The sequence below is a fragment of the Sturnira hondurensis genome, unplaced genomic scaffold, assembly GCF_014824575.4.
Source record: "Sturnira hondurensis isolate 20B ecotype Veracruz unplaced genomic scaffold, ASM1482457v3 Scaffold0014042, whole genome shotgun sequence".
NCBI classification, from domain to species: Eukaryota; Metazoa; Chordata; class Mammalia; order Chiroptera; family Phyllostomidae; genus Sturnira; species Sturnira hondurensis.
In genome coordinates, this window is record NW_028086673.1 from 14,371 (window position 1) to 35,016 (window position 20,646).

Genomic DNA, 20,646 nt, shown 5'->3' on the forward strand with positions numbered 1-20,646 from the left:
CCACTCTGGCAAAGCCAAGTGGCGATTCTTTGCTAAAGCCACATGGTGGTTCCCCATACTAAAGCTCCCAGAGTCCCCAACTCTGGTGAAGCCTTGTGTCTCCCTCTCTTTCACATGGCTGCAAGGGTCCCCACTCTGCCAGAGGTATGTGGCTTTTTCTCTTCTTACATGGTTGTGGGGGTCCCCATCCTGGCAAAGCCATGTGATTCCTCTAATGGCTGCCAAGTCTGGGTTTTAAATCCCCACATCAGTTCTCCTCTGCAGCCCCATTTCCGACCCTCCTACAATCAGCTACACTTGCCAGCACTCCTGTATTATTCCAAGTTTACCGGGCTGTCATTGTGAGACTGGGAGGCGTGGCCCCATGTCAAGGAGCCAATCATCTCCAAGCTCTCATGCAGGCATCATAACCTGGGAGACCTGCCTGCTAGTACCTTCTTGTGAGAGAAGTCCCTTCCATCCCCTGGCTCAGAGCATGGCCACAGCTATTTAACATATCTATGGAACCAGGTAAAGATGACAGAAATGTTAAATGGCCATGCCAGAGCTTAGCTGCAAAGCCTTTGCTGTACAAAACAACTCTCAATGGCCCTGCTCAATTTGACCCTTCCCCCAACTCACACATAAGGGAGGGAAAGGGTTGAGGGCATATTAATGTTTCCAGGACACCTTGAGTTCTGCACCTCATTCCAAATCCCTTTCTGGGGCCCCACCTCTTGGCTCACCATTCTATACTCAGTTCTTTGTGTTATCTATTGTTTGATCCTTACTGTCTGACAATGATTGATGAGCTTTACCTGTATTCCTATGTAAATTGAACCCAATATAAGCCTCTTCAGAAAAAGGCTCTTGGCTCTTCTCCTTTGAGAGATTGGCCACCTTTCCTCCCTAAGCAGATTATGTGTTGGTAGACTTATTCTCATCAGTGGAGGCTGGGGTTGAGGGATGCAGATGGAGCCTGCCCCAGCACAACACATGTTTTGATAGCCCATTTCCATTTCTGTCAAACCCAGACTATGAATATGGTATGGAAATCAATAACTGTATCTGATGTGGTTCCTTTTTGTTTGTTGTTAGATTCTGTAAAGTGTGTCCCTCGATATGAGACAATTGAGTGCATTTGTTTATATGGTACTGTGTCTACATTGAATTCCTCTCACAGCCACTGAGAAGTGGCACCTGCTGAAGGTCTGTGAAGCACAGAGAAAAACGAGTGTGTATTCCTGCCAGGACCCATTCACAGCCTCCTTGGGCCAAAGGACACATTAGACCCATGCATGGTGAGCGATGCAGGCTGTTCCTCAAGGGCATCAGTCCCATATCCAGATGCCATCTCTGTGACTGAGAGGCAGGACAGAGGTTGCTGACATTTGGCTCCACCATGGACACAAGAGGAATATATACACTTTCAGCCCATCACTCCTTTTCACAAGCTTCCTGTGACATTTTGACACAGGGCCTCATACCCTGTGACTGCTTCAACAGGGCTCCAGGAAGTTTCACTGATGGCCCCTGCGTCCTGAGAGTTTCTTCCAATAACACTTGACAGACCCTACTCAATGTGCCCCTTACATCTCTCACAATTTCTGTAGGCTCAGGCTCCATATGGTCATCTCTGTGGTAACCCAGTTTTCAATGCTGTCTTCCTGACCTATGGCCTGGGCACTGGGGTATGTGTGTCTACCAGGAGAAAGTACCCATAATTAAGCTGACTGATCCGATTCACTCTTAAGTTATGACCCAGTATTTTCTAACATTCACTGTGTGGTGGCCTTTCCTACAAGAGCCTGTCCATCCATGTAAAAATACCAGCTGTAATCCAAGATACTTTTTGAAGATCATTTGGGAGATATTAATGAACCAGTAGCCATATGACAACAGGAAACAACAGGGCCCAATGTTCTGTAGGGTCAGCCATGGAGGACATCTCCATGATTAATAACATGATGAGCAGCTCCTTGCACTCATCAAGTGTCACGACTCCAGTGTAAACTATTGCATTTAAATACACAATCATCCTGGGCATGGCTGTCCTTAAGGAAGTGCTTGCGTTTCTGCCGCAACATTTTATGTATACATTAGGTTCCAAATTACTTTATATTCTTCAGTCATAGGGGACATTTCATACTGAATACTCTGCACATAATTGTCTCTACCAGGAATTCCTGCATCCCCACCTTGGGGGATTTCTGTTAAAAAATCTCAGCACTTTCCACAGGTGGACTCATTGACTTTCCTCACATGCCCCAGTCTCCATCAGTGAAAATTGTAGATACATCTTCAGTCATGGTCAAGTGTGAATATTAGTGATCAAACACAAGAGGAAAGCATCAGAGGTGACAATTCACACACCACTGCTTGTTATTCAGGCTTCTTTTTAAAGGCAATCTTCTCGAGGGTTGCTCATGGAGGAGCTGTGTGATTTTCCACACAGGCTCCGTGTCCTCCAAATCCAGCAGCCCAATTGTGGGGGACCTACACCTGCAGATCTCCCCCAGGCTGCTGTTGGTGAGAATAATTCTACCAAGAAAGGATTTGCTTGGGGAGGAAGGCTGACCAATCTCTCAGAGGAGAAATGTGGCTTAGCCTCACTCTCAATGGGTTTTTACTGAGTTTAGCTTGCACAGGAATGCATATCAAAGAAAGTAGGTATGGTTTACATATAACATTTCTGATATCATGGGGATCTCTTTGCATCAGGGTCTGGTGTACTGGGTGATGCCAATAAGCCGTAAAACCTTAGAAAAGAAACTTATTTTCTGCTTGGGCCCTTAACATTTAAATTGAGGACACTGTTAGCAAAGCAGGTTTCATAGGACTTTATGCATTCTTTCTCAGGCCCTACTGTCCCCAACCAGGAACTGCCAGTTCCAGCACAGGGCTGCAACCCACATCAGCATTGTTTCAGGCCAGAATTAAGAAGGGGAAGCAAAGCAGCCAAGAGATTAGGAGACTTTTTGCAGATAATATGAGGACTCAGCCTATGGTAAAGCCAAGAGTGAGGTTTTTTTGTCCCTCCTCCATAATCTTCTAAGTCCTTTCCTGATTGCCCCTTCATGACTATGCTTGTCTTAGGTTGTCCCTCCCTTGAGGAACCAGTCATCCACCTCGGGCAAAGCAGGGTGAAGTAATCAGGCAGAGGTTGAGCCTCTGCCCGGAGGATGAGTTTTGTGTCCTTGGTGGCTTATGGTCCAAGGTCCCTTAGCCATGGGGCCTTTTCACCTGTCAGTGAGGTTATAGCCTCTGAAACCAGGAAGGGTAGTTCCCAAAACCCAACAGGCACTGGGTTCTTACTTTGTTCCAGGGACAAACAGGGGAGTCTGTTTTGTTTTCACTGTTGGTTGAATGTCACTGGTAGCTCTTTGTAGGAGATCATTGAGAAAGTTGTCAATTCTACAGAATAGAGGACCTGTGCTGCATTTACCCAGCATGTGTCACTTCTCTGTGCCACCACTTCTTTTAAGTCACTGCTTATTTCTCTTCTATGCTGCAAGTGTTATTGGCATGTATTATCACACTTAGGACTTCCATCAAGCATCCTTCTAAAAATCATTACTGAAATCTGATGAATGATACATCTCCATTGTTTCAGCACATGGATGTCACAAACATTGTCCCATGGAAAAAAATTCCCATTGGTTATTGTCCAAGATCAGACAAAGAAAAACTATTTGCTAAGATCAATCACATTGTGTCCTGAGTGTCCCCTGATGTATTTGGTGCTTCCTGTTGCCCAGCCCTCCAGAATTCTACAAGATGACTTGTGTCTGAGCTAACACAGACTTCCCCTGACTGTGCATCTCCCACAGTAAGGCTGAGTCTTCAGCTCTCAGGCTGTTACTTTGCAGATAGAACCCATTCTTGAAATTGTCTCTGGAGATGATGAATTGACCCTTCACAGAGTTGGGGAAGTATGTGCTACCACTACTACTACTAATGCAGGAGACAAACTCCAGCCCATTCCCTGGAGCCTGGTGGACCCAATTTATCCAGTAGCAACTGAAAATGAATCCAGAGGCTGCCCAGGAGAGTCTCAGAGACTCCCCATATTTCACTAAGCCTCCCTCAGATTCCACCAACTGAACCTCACAATGGACGCCTGTAAACACAAAGATGTCAGGTCAGGGAACTGTCACAGATTCATTGATTCTGTCAGTCATATCCACTTATATACTCAGTGTCTGTGGTTCTCCATAAATTACCTCTTAAAATTGCAACAATGACAACTCACCTGAGCCCAAACTTCATGGTGAGTGGTCTGTGTTCTTTCCCGAGCAGGGACTGAGAACACCTGGTAATCCCAGGCTGGGCTCCTGTCCCAGAGCTACAGTGTCAGGGCTGGGTTGATTTTTCCATAAGCAGAGGGGCCTTATTCACATGTCCTCCTGCTATATAGGGAGCTCTGGATTTTGACTCTGACATGAGGAGCATGTTCCATAGTGCAACCTGTCCCAGGGCACAGGTCTGTTGACAATTACTCCCAAGTCTTGTACAGTTTGGTTCAGTTGATTGAAGTGTCATCCTGTAACTGAACGTGGAAGCTTTGATACCAGGTCTGTGTGTGTATGTCTGGGCATGTACAGTGAACGATCTCTCTCTCTCTCTCTCTCTCTCTCTCTCTCTCTCTCTCTCTCCTGCACTTAATCCCTTCCTTACTCTCTAAAAGAAATGGAAAATTGTCCTGTGGTGAAGAAAAAAATAATAACATGAAAAATAAAATAATTTATTCATTCATCTAGTCATGTGCCCTCCCTAGTCAGTGTATGATTTGCCCCAGGAGATGGGCACAAGACATAGGAGAGTAAATTTTTCATGAGTGGAGATGGATTTAGAATGAGAGTTGACTTAGAGAACCACCAATACTGAACTTACCAAGAACTTTCAACCCTCACTGACAGAGAAAGTTTTTGTTCAGTATACAGGGAGTTCCATCTAACCGTTTTCTCATCCAAAGTGATAGGAGTATGAACTAAGAACAGAGTGCGACCTTACAGCACATTCATCCAGTGTGGGAATAGGTGGAGCTACTGTGTGGATCACGGAGAGACATTAGTGTGAACTCTACAGGAAGCAGAGTGTTACCCCAGGTCATGATCCTCCAGTGCAGTCCTGAATGTGCAGCAGCCATCCTGCCTCATTTTTGTTTTTATTTTCTAAACTTTGTGGTAAAACCAGGTTCAAGCATTGGGGACACAGAACAAACTCAGTCATGACTAGATAATTTTAGGTGAAGATGGAGGTAGAGATTGTCGTTGAGTAAGTATGTTAAAATTATACATATTTTGTTGTGGAAAATTTGATGCCAACCAATAATCTAAAATAGAGAATACATGATAATATAATTGATATAAACAGCATCATTTTTCTTCATCTACGGATTAAAGAGTGAATAAATCATTTAAATACCCCCTCTTACTGCAGCTAGTCGGTCTGACTTTCTGTGAAACTAGTGAGACACAGGGGTTCAGCCTTATTTTTACCATCAGGGTCTGTGGCCCTTTGGATTGTGACGTGGTTCTAAACAGGAATGCAACAGACAGGTTCATCTGTCATTCATCATAATTAAATTTCATAAGGTTTGTCTCTTTCCTCTTTTCCATATGTTTCATGTCTGCACATGACCCTTTTGAATGCTGTCAGCTTCTCCACACAAGCTGGGCATCACCTGGTCTTGAAGGCGCATGCTGCTTGGGTCAGTGTGCTGAACGGGGTGCAGATACCCCCAGGTACATGGGTGGTGGGATTAAGGGGGCCGAGAGTCAACACTTCTAGGGCTCTGCTTCTTTATGTGGTCATTTTCATCCTAGTGTAGCCAGTTCATGTTGTGTTATGTCAACTTCTTCAAAAATAGACTCAGCCATCTAGTTTAAGATATTATGTTGGCTAAAAAACTCATTTTTCCCTATAAGATAGCTCTAGTAATGGTTAGTTTTCTTTAACTTCATTTGAAACAGAGGTTTCAGGTTGTGTTGTGACAGGCCATGCCCTTGGTAGTCACAGAGCTCAGCTTCAGGGAGAGCTGGATCAGGGACAGGCCCCTGGGCCATGATTCTGCTCTGTTAGGAATGTTGGAGCATGCAGTATTCCTGGCCCTTGTGCACCCCATCCTCGCAGCTGCTCTCTGGGACTCAACAATCCTGAGCCCGACTCATGCAGTTCACCTGGGACAGGACACCTGGAGACAAGGAAAACTTTGAGGAAGGGACACCTCACCTTTAAGCCTCTTTCCAGGTATTATCCAAGACCCTCTGAAGTCAGTCTACATCAAGGAGAATATCTCAGAGAAACTCGTGTCCATGACACTTTCTTGTCCTTACAGTCACACCCAACAGACAGAGAGGAAAACACAGGCTTCCTGGTGGCCTGTGCTCTCCCTGGGGCCTGGTTCTCCTTGTCATTTAGGAAAGTCCTTTTTCTATTGGCTGTGGGATGTTCACAAGAGAGCTTAAATTATAAGTGTGCACACACAGCACACAACACACAGTCACAAACACACAACCCAACAAGATAACATGTGTGTGTGTACTCACTCACACTCTCCCACACAACTTCAAGGACCTCAGGAAGGAAGGCTGTCCCCAGGTTCCTGAGGTGAAGCTGAGACCCAGACCATCAGGAACCCAGGGGGGATGAATCCAAAGAGTCAGAAACATCCAGGTTCTTGCTGCTGGGACTGGTGAGTGTTCTCTTATAAGACAGGACTCTGCAGATGTGATTAAGTTAGGGGTGATTGATTTAATGTGATGACGAAGGTTTGACATCCTGAGTTCCCAGTTTGGACATACATGGAATTGTGTGTCCTTTTCAAAATGAAACGAAATCAGAGTAACAATACAGGGATTGTTGAAACTTATGTTCAAGTGCATTTCCACACCCACCAAGTAAATGAGGGGCAGGAGGGTAAAGTGTGGCAGGGAAGACAGAGACCTAAGGAGTAGACATGAGGAAGGATGGTCACAACCCCCTTAGGGTGAGGGGGGCCTGTCAGAAGGAAGGAGACCTGTGAGGACATTGTGTGCATGTTGTGGCACAGAGAGCCTGAGATCAGCACACAGGGGCCTGTCCAGGGTTGGACTCCTGATTTGGGACAGGTTTCCAACCACAGGGAATACAAGAGCACTCAGGGAGGTTCATTGCCAAGGAGGAAAATGGTCATACAGGAGAGTGGTGAAGGAAAGATCCCGGGCAAAGGGTAGATGGAATCTCATCTGCAAACAGACGACATCACTTCTTCCTTTGCTGTCTGCAATGAGAATGTAGGAAACCAGAGCCACAAAGAAGGGAGAAGTGTCCCTGGATGCAACTGAGAGATTTCAGAGGAATTCTCTGCTCCCAAGATAAAGGCCCCTCAGATAAAGGATCCCCACCAGACCCACACACGCTCCTGGGTTTGGTCTCTGTGGCCAAAGAGCTGAGCACAGCCTAGTGTCCCGAGTGCCCCCTAGTTGCCCTATCACCCCCTGCAGCTCAGGCCTCCTCTCTTCCCCAAAGTAGTTCATGTCTGGGCTCACACTGACTTTGACACTGTGCATCTCTCACACAGTACTACACGACCGTGTCCTGGCCTCTGAGGCTGCTCATCTCCATGTAGGCTGTGTTCACAGAATTGTCTACTGTCATGGTGACTCTGCCCTGGAGCTTCTGTTCATAGATTTTGCCGCCATTGTCATGGGTTAACCACCTCCCTCCACTCACACCATTGTCCCAGGGCCTATCATGCCCAGTTCATATAGTAGCTGGTGAAGGTGCATCCAGAAGCCTTGCCTGAGACCTTCACTGAAGCCCCTGGCTTCCTCACTTCAGCCTCAGACTGCACCAGCTGCACCTGGGCGTGGTCACCTGTGGAGAGGAGACAAGAATGGATGTAAATACCCCTCAGCTGCCCCAGATCCCCTCCTTAACTCAGATACTGGATTGCCTCATACCTGTAGCTACTGTCACCAGAAAGAGGGCTCTCGAGCTCCAATCTATGGTGAGGGGCTGTGTCATCAGGACATCTGTAGGGGAGGATGTGGCTGTGAGTGATGCTCTCAGGCCACAGACTGATCCATATTTAATCTAGACTACCTCTTTTCACTTTCATATTCATGAGCAGAGTATTTCATAGCTGAAAACTTGACCGTGCCTGAGAAAAGATAGAGGACATGGGGATCATGTTCACAAGGAATCAGGGAGTCTAAATGCTGATACATGCTGTAAGATACGTCTCCTCTCTCAAGTCCCTGAGCTGTGTGCAGACCTAGCCTCTCCCACTGAGGAACTGGCCGACATAGGACCTCATTGAGATCCCACCTTTAAGTGAAACAGAGACAGTCCCTACTGGTTCTTGGCTTTAATGCCTGAATGTCTTATTCCTGGGCCAATGTATCTTCAGAATGCTGCATGTAGTTTGTCAATAAATCCATCACTGTCCATAGCTCCTTAAAATTCATCTACAAATATGTCTTAGAAACACCCACATTGCCTGTGGTTCTATATTCTTATCAAGATTGGTAAATAGGATATTTAAAGCTACCTGTTGCCCAACTCTTACTTTATTTTTTTATGAACACGAAGACCCATCCCTCAGAAGAAATCCCTCTCCAGATAACTCTGCAGCTGCTCCTGTGGCAACAGCCCTGGATTCGTTCATCTCCTGTGACTTCTGCTGCCCAGCACATGCCCTGAACAGGAAGAAGGTCCCGTCTCAGTTCATAGGATAAGGGTGATTGAGAAATTCATATATATGCTGTGTATGAAGAAGGTGTTGTGATAGACCAAATGTGTCAAAAGTGTTTTGTGAAATTTCATCATAGATATTTCTATCTGAATGATATTCCATGGTCAAGTAGACCAGTTGAAGTTGATAGTGATTAAATTGACACATAAATGAGAGCAATCAGTGTTACACCACACAGGTGATAAAATTATTGGTGAAAATGAAAAAGAAGACTTTTGGCCAAGCTACCAATTTGAAAATTAACCCATCATGTTTACTGAGCCATAAAAATATTTCTATTTGTGACAACGTGAATGGATGTACAAAGTATCATGCTGAGTGTAGTTAGTGTGACAGATATAGAGAAGTACACCACCATCTTGCTGATATGTGAAGGCTAAAGTACAAAATAAATAAGCAAACACAACAGAAACAGACACATAGACCTTGAGAACAGAGTAAGGATTTATAGAGGGGAGGAAGTTTGGGAGCCTGGGTGCAAAAGCGTAAAGGGATTAAGAAGTAAAAATCAACAGTTATAGATTAAGCACGAGGATATAAAGTACTTCACAGTCAACAATATTGTAAACACCATGTGTGCTACCAGGTGGGGGTAGTGGGTCAATAGAGACATCACACCACACATTGTGTAAATGTCTGACCACTTTGCTGTAAACTAGAAGCTCATATAAAATAATATGCAGAATATCAACAGGAATTGAAAAGGAGAAAAAGAAAATTATCCCTAATTCCACGAGGCTAAATCAAGCACATGGGTCAGACTGTGACAGAAATGAGAAGTGGCTGAATTTAGGTCTGTGCTTACACATGTCACCGTTACTGGGAAAATTCAGAAAACATTCTGTTTATTATCAGACTCCAGTTGAGAACCACAGCCTAATATTAATCACTGGTGGGTCATAATTCACTAAACAACCTGGGGGCTGCTCATCAGTACTTAGTACAATAAGCTTACTTGCTGAAGGGCCAGTTCTGTTCCTCTTATAGATATCAACTCTACATGATAAATGCTCCATGTCCCCTTGGGGTATTTGTTGTCCTCAGCCTTGACACCCACAGAAAGCTGTGTGAGTGCCTCTGCCTCTGTGTGGTGTCACCTCCATTTCGGGCTGTGAGAATGATGCCAAGGCAATGAGTCCCATCTCTGGGGGTCTTTGTTCTCTGGTGTTTACATCCTACACTTCTGGTGCCCACCATCAAACACGAACATGTACTGCTTCTGACCAGTTTGGACACTGAGCTGTGTGGAGATGGGATGGCTGTCGGGTCCAGCAGAGCCTCTGGTTGGATTCAGCTGATTTGAGTCATGAGGTTTGATGATTCATTGATGTTTCATTATTATAAGGGAAAACAAATCCATGTGTCTCTCTGACTTTGGAGCATGTGAGAGGGTTATCCTCCTATGACAACAAACCTCTGTAACTCAGATACTGAAGAGGTCAGCACAGAGCCATGAAGGGAGGGAGGCTCGCAGAGGGAAACTGCTGTGTGGAGAGCTAACCCCACACCTGCCAGGAAACCAGCTCTTAATTCCATCTGAAGCTGCTCCCAAGCTGATCCCTGAACTCAGTGTGCCCTGCACGCCCTCTGGTGTCCAGAGTTTCTCCTGCAGCCCAGCCTCTTATCTCCAGGGAGGTTTGTGTCTGGCCTCACACTGACTTTCTCTCACTGTGTCTCTCGCACAGTAATACATGGCTGTGTCCTCGACTCTCAGGTTGTTCATTTGCAGGTAGAGTGTGTTCTTGCCATTGTCTCTGGAGATCGTGAATCGGCCCTTCACAGAGTTCTCGTAGTATGTGCTACCACCACCACTACTAATTACTGAGATCCACTCCAGCCCCTTCCCTGGAGCCTGGCGGACCCAGTGCATACTGTAGCTACTGAAGGTGAATCCAGAGGCTGCACAGGAGAGTCTCAGAGACCCCCCAGGCTTCACCAAGCCTCCTCCAGACTCCATCAACTGCACTTCACACTGGACACCTGCAAATACAAAGATGACAGGTCAGGAAATTGTCACCCTCCGCTGTTTCTCTCAGTCATATCCACTCACACACTCAGTCAGTATGTTTCATTCTCCATACAGTACCTCTTAAAAGAGCAACAAGGAAAATCCATCTGAGCCCAAACTCCATGGTGAGTGGTCTGTATTCTGTCTTGAGTACCTTCCCAGGGACAAGGAACACCTGGGAATCCCGGGCTGGGCTCCTGTTTCAGAGCTGCAGGGTCAGGTCTTGGCTGCTTTTCATGAGCAGAAGGGCCCTATTTGCATGTCTTCTTGCTATATATGGAGCTCTGGTGTTGGGCACTGTCATGAAGTACAAGGTCCCAAAGTGTGACATGTCCAAGGGTCTAGATGTTGCATGACCAAGGAGAGTAAATTCTCACAAAATAGAGGGATTTAAAATGGGTTATGCCTCTGAAATTCACCACTAATGAACTCATCAGGAGGATTTGATATTCACGAGTAGAGGGATAATTACAAGAGCAGGAGATGGTTGTTCAGGTCACAGGAAGATACAGTTGATCCCGTTTCCAACTGATTGTGACCCTAGAGCTCATAGACTCAGTGTTGCAGGAGGTGGAGCATCTGTGTGGATCATTGGAGACAGAAAGGTGAAGTCTACAGAGAAGCAGACTGTGCCCCCAGGTCAGATTCACTCAGTAGAGTTTGGTGCTGAATATTCAGCAGCCTCATTGCCTCCTTTTGTTTTTATGTTTTAGACTCTGCAGTAAATACAGATTCAAATATTTGGACACAAAAGAAATTCAGATATGACCAGATCTGTTTCATTGAAAATGTATATAGAAATTGGGTAGTAAGTATGCTGACATTTTAGGAATTTGATTATGGAAATCTTGATACAAACCACTAATAGAAAAAAAACTGATGTAAATAAAATCATAATTGGTATGAAGAACATTATTTTTTATATATCCACTGATTACTGTGGGAGCCCGCCAGGCCGCAGGGGACCAAGGACAGGGCCCCCACTGTGAAAACGGTGATGGGACTTGGTTTCTGGTCCCTGGAGCCGGCGGGTATCTTGACATTTTCCGGACCTTCTCCTTCTCAGCCTTGAAGGCAAGAACAAGATCTTGGCATATGCGTCATGTTCCAAGGAAGTGATAATCTTGAGGACACTGCTATCTGTGGGCTAATGTTCTCAGGATGTGAGAACATCTTGACCTCTTGATAGCTTTCGGTAATGTACAAACTTTTGTAAAACAGCATTGTTCTCAGGCCACTGTAGTTCTGCATATAAGCCAGCAGTTCCTTGAATAAACTCGCCATTTGCCAGCAGAGCACTTGGACCTCTCCATTCTTTTAATTAAGTTAAGTCCATCGCCGCACCTCGCGACCACACTTGCTGCCGCGGGCGGCGGCAGATTACAGGATGAATAAGTCCTTTAAAGCACTTCCCATTGCTGGAGCTGGTGGATCTAATTTTATATTAAAACTGTTCATCATTGCCAATTTAGCCTGATGCTCACTCTCAGGATCTGTGTTTACATGCACATGTGAAGTAGCTGTAATCAGAGAGCAAGAGAGGGAGCAGATTAGGCCCCCTGGTTCTTCTGTAGTTAATTTCAGAAAAACTATCGCCTCTATTTCTTTCTGTCTCTATCCATGTCTGCAGGAGACTCATGGGTAACTATCACTATGGTTGTTTCTGATGGGTGTCCACTGAACTTGAATGCAATGCACTGAATGTATCAGTGTACAACATAGAAATAATGACTCCATGTATGGGGATGAATTACTAGGGATGGTAAAAAAACTCATTTCAGCTGACACACTTGCTCTGACCCCCAGATCTTCAAGAATATATGTGTATAAATGGCTGTGTCGGGTGTATAATAGGAATGTAGTGCAGGCTGGATGAGGAACTTCCGTTGTCAAGGGTGTCCCCACACTGCTTCCTGCTGTGTGATGACATTAGTAGTGGCCAAGAGATAGGGACACTAACACAGCTGTAGTCTCAGATGAAGAGACATCTTAAGATCTCACCCTGAGGGAGACTGAAGGAACACTGAGATATCTTAGATGGTGCTGGAACCTGGAACACCTGCCAACCCTTGAATTTGCTGCCAAAATGTCATCTGTGTGATGCTTGGCCAGAGGCAATAACAGAAATTCCTTCTTGCCTTTAAAGTACTTTCATTTGCCCTGGCTGGTGTGGCTCAGTGGATTGAGTACGGGCCTGTGAACCAGAGTATCTCGGTTCGATTCCCAGTCAGGGCACATGCCTGGGTTGCAGGCCAGTTCCCAGCAGGTGACACAAGGGAGGCGGCCATACATTGATATTTCTCTCCCTCTCTCCTTCCCTTCCCCTCTAAAATAAATAAACAAAATCTAAAGCAAAATAAAATAAAGTACTTTCATTTTCCCAACCACATTCCATTGTTCAGACATAGGATAGTGTCCTAGAACTTTCTAGGAGACACTACAGTCCAGTCTCAAAGCTGAACACACCAAGTATTCCCAGATGACACCTCCAGGAACACTCTTCATTTTGAGGACAAGAAGGTTCCCAACGTGCACCTGCACAATCACAGTAAGTAACAGGGGTCCTCTCAGGAGCATCTTTCCAGACACTTCCTTGCAGTGCATCTGTCTCCTCGAGTGTCTGATATGTATATGACAGCATCAGTCACGGTCTCAGATACTGACTGTGTGGGTGGAAGTCAGGAGACTCATCACCCTGTCATCTTCTCAGCCCAGACCAGCTGCCCCATCACTCAGGGTTTTTGACACCCTCAGGATGTGGGTCATCAAACTCTGTCTCTTGCACAGGAATACACAGCCATCTTTTCATTGCTCAGGCTACCCAGCTCTATGTAGGCTGTGCTCAGGGACTTGTCTGCAACCATGGTGACTCTGTTGTGGAATTTCCATGTGTACTTTGTTTCATTATCTTCAGTATCAGTTTGTACTTTCTACTCAAGCCCTTGTTCTGAAGTCTGCCATATCCACTGCAACCAGTGGTTGGTGAAGATGTATTCAGAAGCCTTACAGGAAACCTTCACTGAGGATCCAGGCTTCCTCAGTTCAGCCCCAAACTGTACCATCTGCACGTGGGTGTGGATGCCTGTGAAGAGGAAGCAGGAGTATGTGGAAGTACCCCTCGAATGTCCCAGGTACCCTCCTCGATCCAGGTACTGGGGACCCCCTTATCTGTAGCCAGTGCCACCAGGAAAAGGGCTCTCCAGCTTCAGTAAATGGTGAGGGGGTGTGCAGTCAGGACTTCTGTAGTGGAGGGTGTGGCTGTGGGTAACGCTTTCAGGACACAGACAACCCACATTCAACCTAGTCTACCTCTTCTCATTTGCATATGTGTGCGGCAGAGTGTTTCACAGCTGAAGTCCTGACAACACCTGAAAGAAGGCAGAGGGCACAGAGACCATGCTGAGTGGGAGTCTGATGAATCAAGTCCTAATCCACATATGAGGACATGTGTCCCCTGGCTGGTCCCTGAGCTCTGGGCAGACACAGTTTCTCCCAATGAGGAACCATGCCCCACAAGACATGCTCTTTATCCTGATTCCAACTTTCAGTGACACTGAAACCATCGGGACCAGTTTAACCTTCATCATTGAATTCCTTATTACTAGGCCGATGTCTCTTCAAAATTGTCCACATAGGGAGGTAGTTAAATAATCCCTATCTTTATCTCCTTAGAATTCAGCTATAAAGAAGTCGTAAAAATGCCCTTATTGACTGTGGTTCTCATGTCTTATTGACTTTGGCAAATGTTCTGATAGAATTGAGTAGTTACAGTCACCTCATGCCCAACTCTTACTTTAGATGTTTTTATGACAAGAGGAAGATGCAGGCCCTCCAAGGAAATCTCTCAGCTCCTTCGGCACCTGATCCTGAAGCAGCCACCCTGAGCTCATGAGAGTCATGTGCCCCCTGCTGCTCAGGATGCACACTGCAGGGGATCATGCTGTCTGGACTCACAGGGCATGGGCATCTCATGTGCTCTAGTGCAGAATTAAAGGCTAAGCTCTAACTTCAAATAACAATCCTTCATTTAACTTAATTGGTTCTGTTTTAAAAACCGATTGATTGTACTACAGAAGCCTCCTTCCCCCCTCACTGCAATTTGAGTCTTTGAGGTTACATAGGGGAATAGGAACAGCTGAGCATGCACATGAATAATATGATAGCCAGACACCTTCAGCATGATTTTAATTTCTCCTGATAGTCTGAGTCAATGGCCCCTGGATGAACAAAATGCCTCTGGTAGTAACATTGGGTCTTCCTAAGATTAGACCGAGTCTTCCTGGGGGCAGAGTTCCCCAGACAACAGTGAGAGCTACAATTACTTGATCCTGTTCTTTTAAGATGAGCTCATTAGTGGTGACCACGTCCAGCCCTGTGTTTCTGCCAGTGGCTGCACAAAGGTCTGAAACTTCATTTCCTTTAATCCTCTGATATGGATTTCTATTTCAAAAGCTCCCCCTGGGGTTGAGAGCACTGGAGTGGGCACCTCCTTGGAAGTTCCCCTGAATGGGATGGCCATTTTTGTAAAATTTAGAGTGGAATTCCTTTGCCCAATGTATGACTTTGCCACAGTGTGGGCAATCTTTGAGGGGAAGCTTGCATTACCTATGCGCAATCTCAGTGTGGATGGACATTCGTTGCACAGTTGACCGGACTTTCTACAGTTATAACACTTCAAATATCTCTTAATGGCAGCAGCAAAGAGAGAATCCTTATCCTTCTCTATGCCAACGTCTTGACAAGCCTTGATAAACTACTGATGTCTCTGGTAATAACTCACAGAGGTCCTATAATGGCCCTGCAGCCTTTGTTAACATTTTCATAAGCTAGTTGTCATAAAGGAGTTTTGGCTGCTTTATTATGATCAAATTTCTCTTCAATGGCTTCCTGGAGGAAATCAATAAAGTCAATATGAGCATTCATCTGAGAGAAGGAGGGAGGTCTCAGAGTATTCAAAATGTCTTATGTTTCTGATAATATCTTGCAGAACCTTGAGCAAACTAATAATAAAAAAGACAAATGACTGTGGATGATTCATCAGGTTCTGGGTGTTCTTTCAGAAACTTTAAAAAGAGCTTATTGCAATCCCACCAACAGTGAACTAGAGTCCCCTTTTCCCAACAACCTCTCCAGCACTTGTTGTTTGTTTCTTTGTTTATGATACCCATTCTCACTGGTGTTAAGTGGTATTTCATTGTGGTTTTGATTTGCATCTTTCTGATAGCTAGTGATATCTAGCATCTTTTCATGTGTCTCTGGATCCTCTGTATGCCCTCCTTGGCTAAGTGTCTGTTCAAGTCCTTTGCCCATTTTTTAATTGGGTTGCTCGTCTTCTTTGAGTTGAGTTGTGTGAGTTCTTTATATATTTTGGAGATTAAACCTTTGTCTGGGGTGTCATTGGCAAATATGTTTTACCAAACTGTTGCTTCTCTTTTTATCTTGATACTGTTTTCCTTGGCCATGCAGAAGCTTTTAGGCTTGATGAGATCCCATTTGTTTATTCTTTCCTTTATATCCCTTGTTCTAGGGGATGTATCAGTAAAAATATTGCTGTGTGTAATATCTGAGATTTTCCTGCCAATGCTCTCCTCTAGGGCTTTAATGGTTTCCTGGATTTTATTTAAGTCTTTTTTCCACCTTGAATTTATTTTGGTGTATGGTGTAAGTTGGTGCTCAAGAAAAGCAGTGTGGAATTTTCTAAGAAAATAAAAATGGAAGTGCCTTTTGACCCAGCAATTCCACTGCTAGGAGTATATCCTAAGAACCCTGAAACACCAATCCAAAAGAACCTATGAACCCCGATGTTCATAGCAACACAATTTACAATAGCCAAGAGTTGGAAGCAACCTAGATGCCCATTGGTCAATGACTGGATCAAAAAATTATGGTACATTTACACAATGGAATTCTATGCTGCAGAAAGGAAGAAGGAGCTCCTACCCTTTGCAACATCATGGATGGAACTGGAAAGCATTATGCTGAGCCAAATTAGCCAGGCAGCGAAAGACAAATACCATATGATATCACCGTTAACAAGAATCTAAACAACAAAACAAACAAGCAAGCAAAATGTAACCAAAGACACTGAAATGCAAAACGTGCTGACAGGGTCCAGAGGGGAGAGGGCAGAGAATCACAGGGTAAAAGGGGAAGTACTCACATGCACAAGTAAAAAGGACACATGGACAATGACTAAGGTGGCGGGCGGAGATGGGAGGGAGGTGGGGAGCGCTGGGGGAGGGGGGCAGGGCTGGGAGTACAAGAAAGAAAACTGTACTTGAACAAGAGTTAAATAAAAATAAAAAATATATTAAAAATTAAAAGTTAATAAAAAATAAAAGTACATAAAAAGAGCTTCTTCGTTTGGGGAGGGAAGATGGTGGTAGAGTAGGACAAAGGATTTTGCTTCCCCCTACACACTGGAGAAATACCCGGCTGATCTGTGGAGGAGCACAGTGGATAGCCAACAGGGACCCAGCATATAGGATGGTAGACTGCAGAAATTGGAGCGGACACTGAGTGACTACATAGTGAGGAGATGGCTGTAGGTCAATAAGGTCTGAGGTAACAGTGCGGAGGTTGTAGGCCCTCCACCGGGCAGCACCAGGGCTCAGGCCATTCGGCCTAGATCTCTGGGAGCTGAGGGCTGGCAGCAAGGTCCTTGGGAAAGAGCTAGTCATTGGCTCCCTCCCTACCCAGCCAGGCACAGTTTGAAAACATCCAGAGAGATCTGTTTGCTTGGACAGTCAGAGAGAGGAGTGGGTATGAGAAAGCAAACCAGAAAGTTTAATCACCAATGGAGTCTGTGGTTGCCAGCTTGGGAGAATTGAGAGTCACCCTTGCGACCCCCCATAGCACTGGGAAAGGTTTGAGCTCGCCCAAACTTGCGGGGCCAGGGAAGCCTGGCAGAAAGCTCACACCCACACCTGAGGCAAGAACAGTGAATCCTGGGGGAAGTCTGCTCTCAGTGGGGGACTGGGGAGAGGCACGGGTCCAGATCTTGGGCAAGCATTTGTGAGACCAGCTGAGTTCACCGAGAAGGAAGAAAGGCCACACTAATCACCCCTTATACTGCTGCAGCTTTCTTCTGCTGACCAGAAGAAAAGGCTTGACCAGCTGGAAACCAACAAGAGGTTTTGGGGTTCTTTGTTTTTTTTTTTTCGCTTTTTAAAACATAATATTTTATTTTTAAAACTTTATTATTGTTTTATCTTTCAATACTTTTACCCTCTCTCTTCTTTTTTTAAAAATATTTTATTTATTTATCTTTAGAGGGGAAGGGAAGGAGAGAGGAAGGAAACATCAATGTATGGTTGCTTCTCGTGCATCCCCTGCAGGGAACTGGCCCCTGCCGGAAACTGGCCTGCAACCCAAGCATGTGCCCTAACTGGGAGTCGAACCGCGACCATCTGGTTCGCAGGCCCGTGCTCAATCCACTTAGCTACACCAGCCAGTACCCTCTCTCTTCTTCTTTCTTGTTTTATTCCTTCTTCCCTTCTTTACAAACCTACTGCTTTTTCCTCCCACCTGCTGCCTTTTTTCTTTCTTTTCACCCCCTACCTCCCTAATTGAGACAAAAGACTTTGAAAAGACCAGAGTTGGGCTCAAAGAAGGGGCATCCCAACAGTAGAGACAGAGAGACAAAATTCACTTTGCTATAACAGAAAAACTACAAGTTACTGCATATTTGTAGTTTTTCATTATATTTTCATTATTCTTACATCTTTTATTTTAATAGTATCTCTGTATTCCTCCTTTCTGTATAGTCTTCTTTACCTTGGCTGGATATATTGTATCACTTTACAGGTTTCCCCTGTCCCCTCAATCATAGTGTATTGCTAATTTACCGTCCTTTACTTTCCCTTGCCCAGTTAGCAAAGTATTGAAAGTCCAATACTCCCTAATCTTGGTATATCATAGGTTCTGCCATATGATTGTTGCTCTAATATTATTGTAAATAATAGTTGTTGCATGCTGTTGTAAATACCACACAACACCCCTCCCCAAACCTTAGCCCACTACATTGTTGCCTGAACCATGATACTGCAGTGGTTGACTCTCTTCTCTTTCACACTACACCTATTTACCATCCCTTATCCTCACCTTACTTCAGAATCTGACCTCTCTCAACTTCACTCTGGTCCAGATCCAAATCACAAGCCTTCCCTCCCTTATCTTCCTATAAGTGCTTCCAATCTTTCTGAAAAGTGGCTAGGTGGGTTGAAGATTATGTTTGTCACTGTACATAGTTGGGGGAGCACCTATCTCTTCTCTACCAGCTGCTACTGTAAATATCATAGAATACTTTCCTGCTATCATAAACCAGTTTGCCTTCTCCTCCAACTGATCACAACAACAAAAAAAAGAATATCTGGAAATGGTGAACACCAGGATACTCAAAGGAAGAGGAAACCCAACAACAAAGAAACCACCAACAGATAACAACAGCAAAAGGTGAAGGAGGGAGTAGAAACCACACAAACCTCAGCCCAAGACCTATCTGGAAATACAACTAAACAGGGAAAAACCTACCCAGGACAAAAAAAAAAAAAAACTGAACAAGAGAAAAAAGGGATCCTAAAAGCCATGTACACACAGAAGAACTAGCTTCAACTCAATGCGCCCTCACCAGCACAGCAAATTAAAACAGGTAGTGGATAGAGGGACCATCAGTTCACCACCTTCTGGGAAGGACCCACACATAAAAAACCCAGAAACAACAAAAAACCAAAGACAAACTCAGAGCCAACATAAAGGACAACACAAGACCAGCAAGTTGGGGAGATCAAGAAGACTACACCACTGAATCTCACAGGTAATATACCACAGAAGTTCACACTATAAATCCAGGAAGCCAGAAAAAATAAATTTAAGAAGTTGAAGCTAACAAGAAGAGTCTCACAAACAATGGGAAGACAAAGAAACAACCCCCCAATGAAAGGAAAGGAGGAAGCCTCAGAAATAATGCTAGATGAAGTAGAGGCAAGTCAGCTATTAGATATTGAATTCAAAGCATTGGTTATCAGGAAGTTCAAAGAGCTCACAATGAGCTACCAGAAACTACAGGGAAGCTACAATGAACTCAATGCAAATTATATCAACATGAAAAAAAAAATGGAAACTATCAGCAAAGCCAAGAGGAAATGAAGAATACAATTTGGAACTGAAGAACACCATAGAAGGAATTAAAAGCCAGATCGATGAAGCAGAAGATCGGATCAATGAGTTGGAGGACAAAGTAGAAAAAGAAACTCTCATAAAGAGCAAGAAAAGGAAAAGAGACTCAGAAAGACTGGAGAGGGATTAAGAGAAATGCAAGACAATATGAAACATAATAATATCAGAATAATAGGGATACACGAAGGAGAAGAAGGAGAGCAAGGAATATAAAATGTATTTGAAAAAGTAATGATGGAAAAATCTAATTTGATGAGAGAAAAAGTCACACATATCCAGGAAACACAGAGAGTCCCAATCTAGAGGAACCCAAAGAGGCCCACTTCGAGACACATCATCATTAAAATGGCAAAATTTCAAGATGAAGAGAGAATCTAAAAGACGGCAAGAGAGAAAAAGGAAGTAATATACAAGGGAGCCCCAGTAAGATTGGCTACTGACTTCTCAATGGAAACACTCCGAGCCAGAAGAAAATTACAAGAAACATTCCAAGTAATGAGAACCAGAGGCCTGAAACCAAGGCTACTTTATCCAGCAAGGCTCTCAATCAATATACAAAGCCAAAATAAAGATTTTCCAATACAAAAGAAGTCTAAAAGAATACAACTCCACCAAACCAGTCTTGCAAGAAATACTAAAAAGACTACTTCAAGGAAAGGAAGGAAAAGAGAGAGACAATGAGAAGCACAGGCATAAAAATGACAATGAATAAGTACCTACCGATAATAACCTTAAACATAAA

At 44.5% G+C, this 20,646-nt stretch overlaps 1 gene segment (V, D, J or C); it reads right to left on the reverse strand.

Moving 5' to 3' along the window:
- Positions 1–7,714: 7,714 nt before the first annotated feature.
- On the reverse strand, positions 7,715–10,935 carry LOC118998365 (immunoglobulin heavy variable 3-23-like). The segment is given in 3 exon segments: positions 7,715–7,839; positions 10,379–10,699; positions 10,806–10,935. Coding segments are annotated over 3 exon segments (492 nt in total).
- Positions 10,936–20,646: the final 9,711 nt, after the last annotated feature.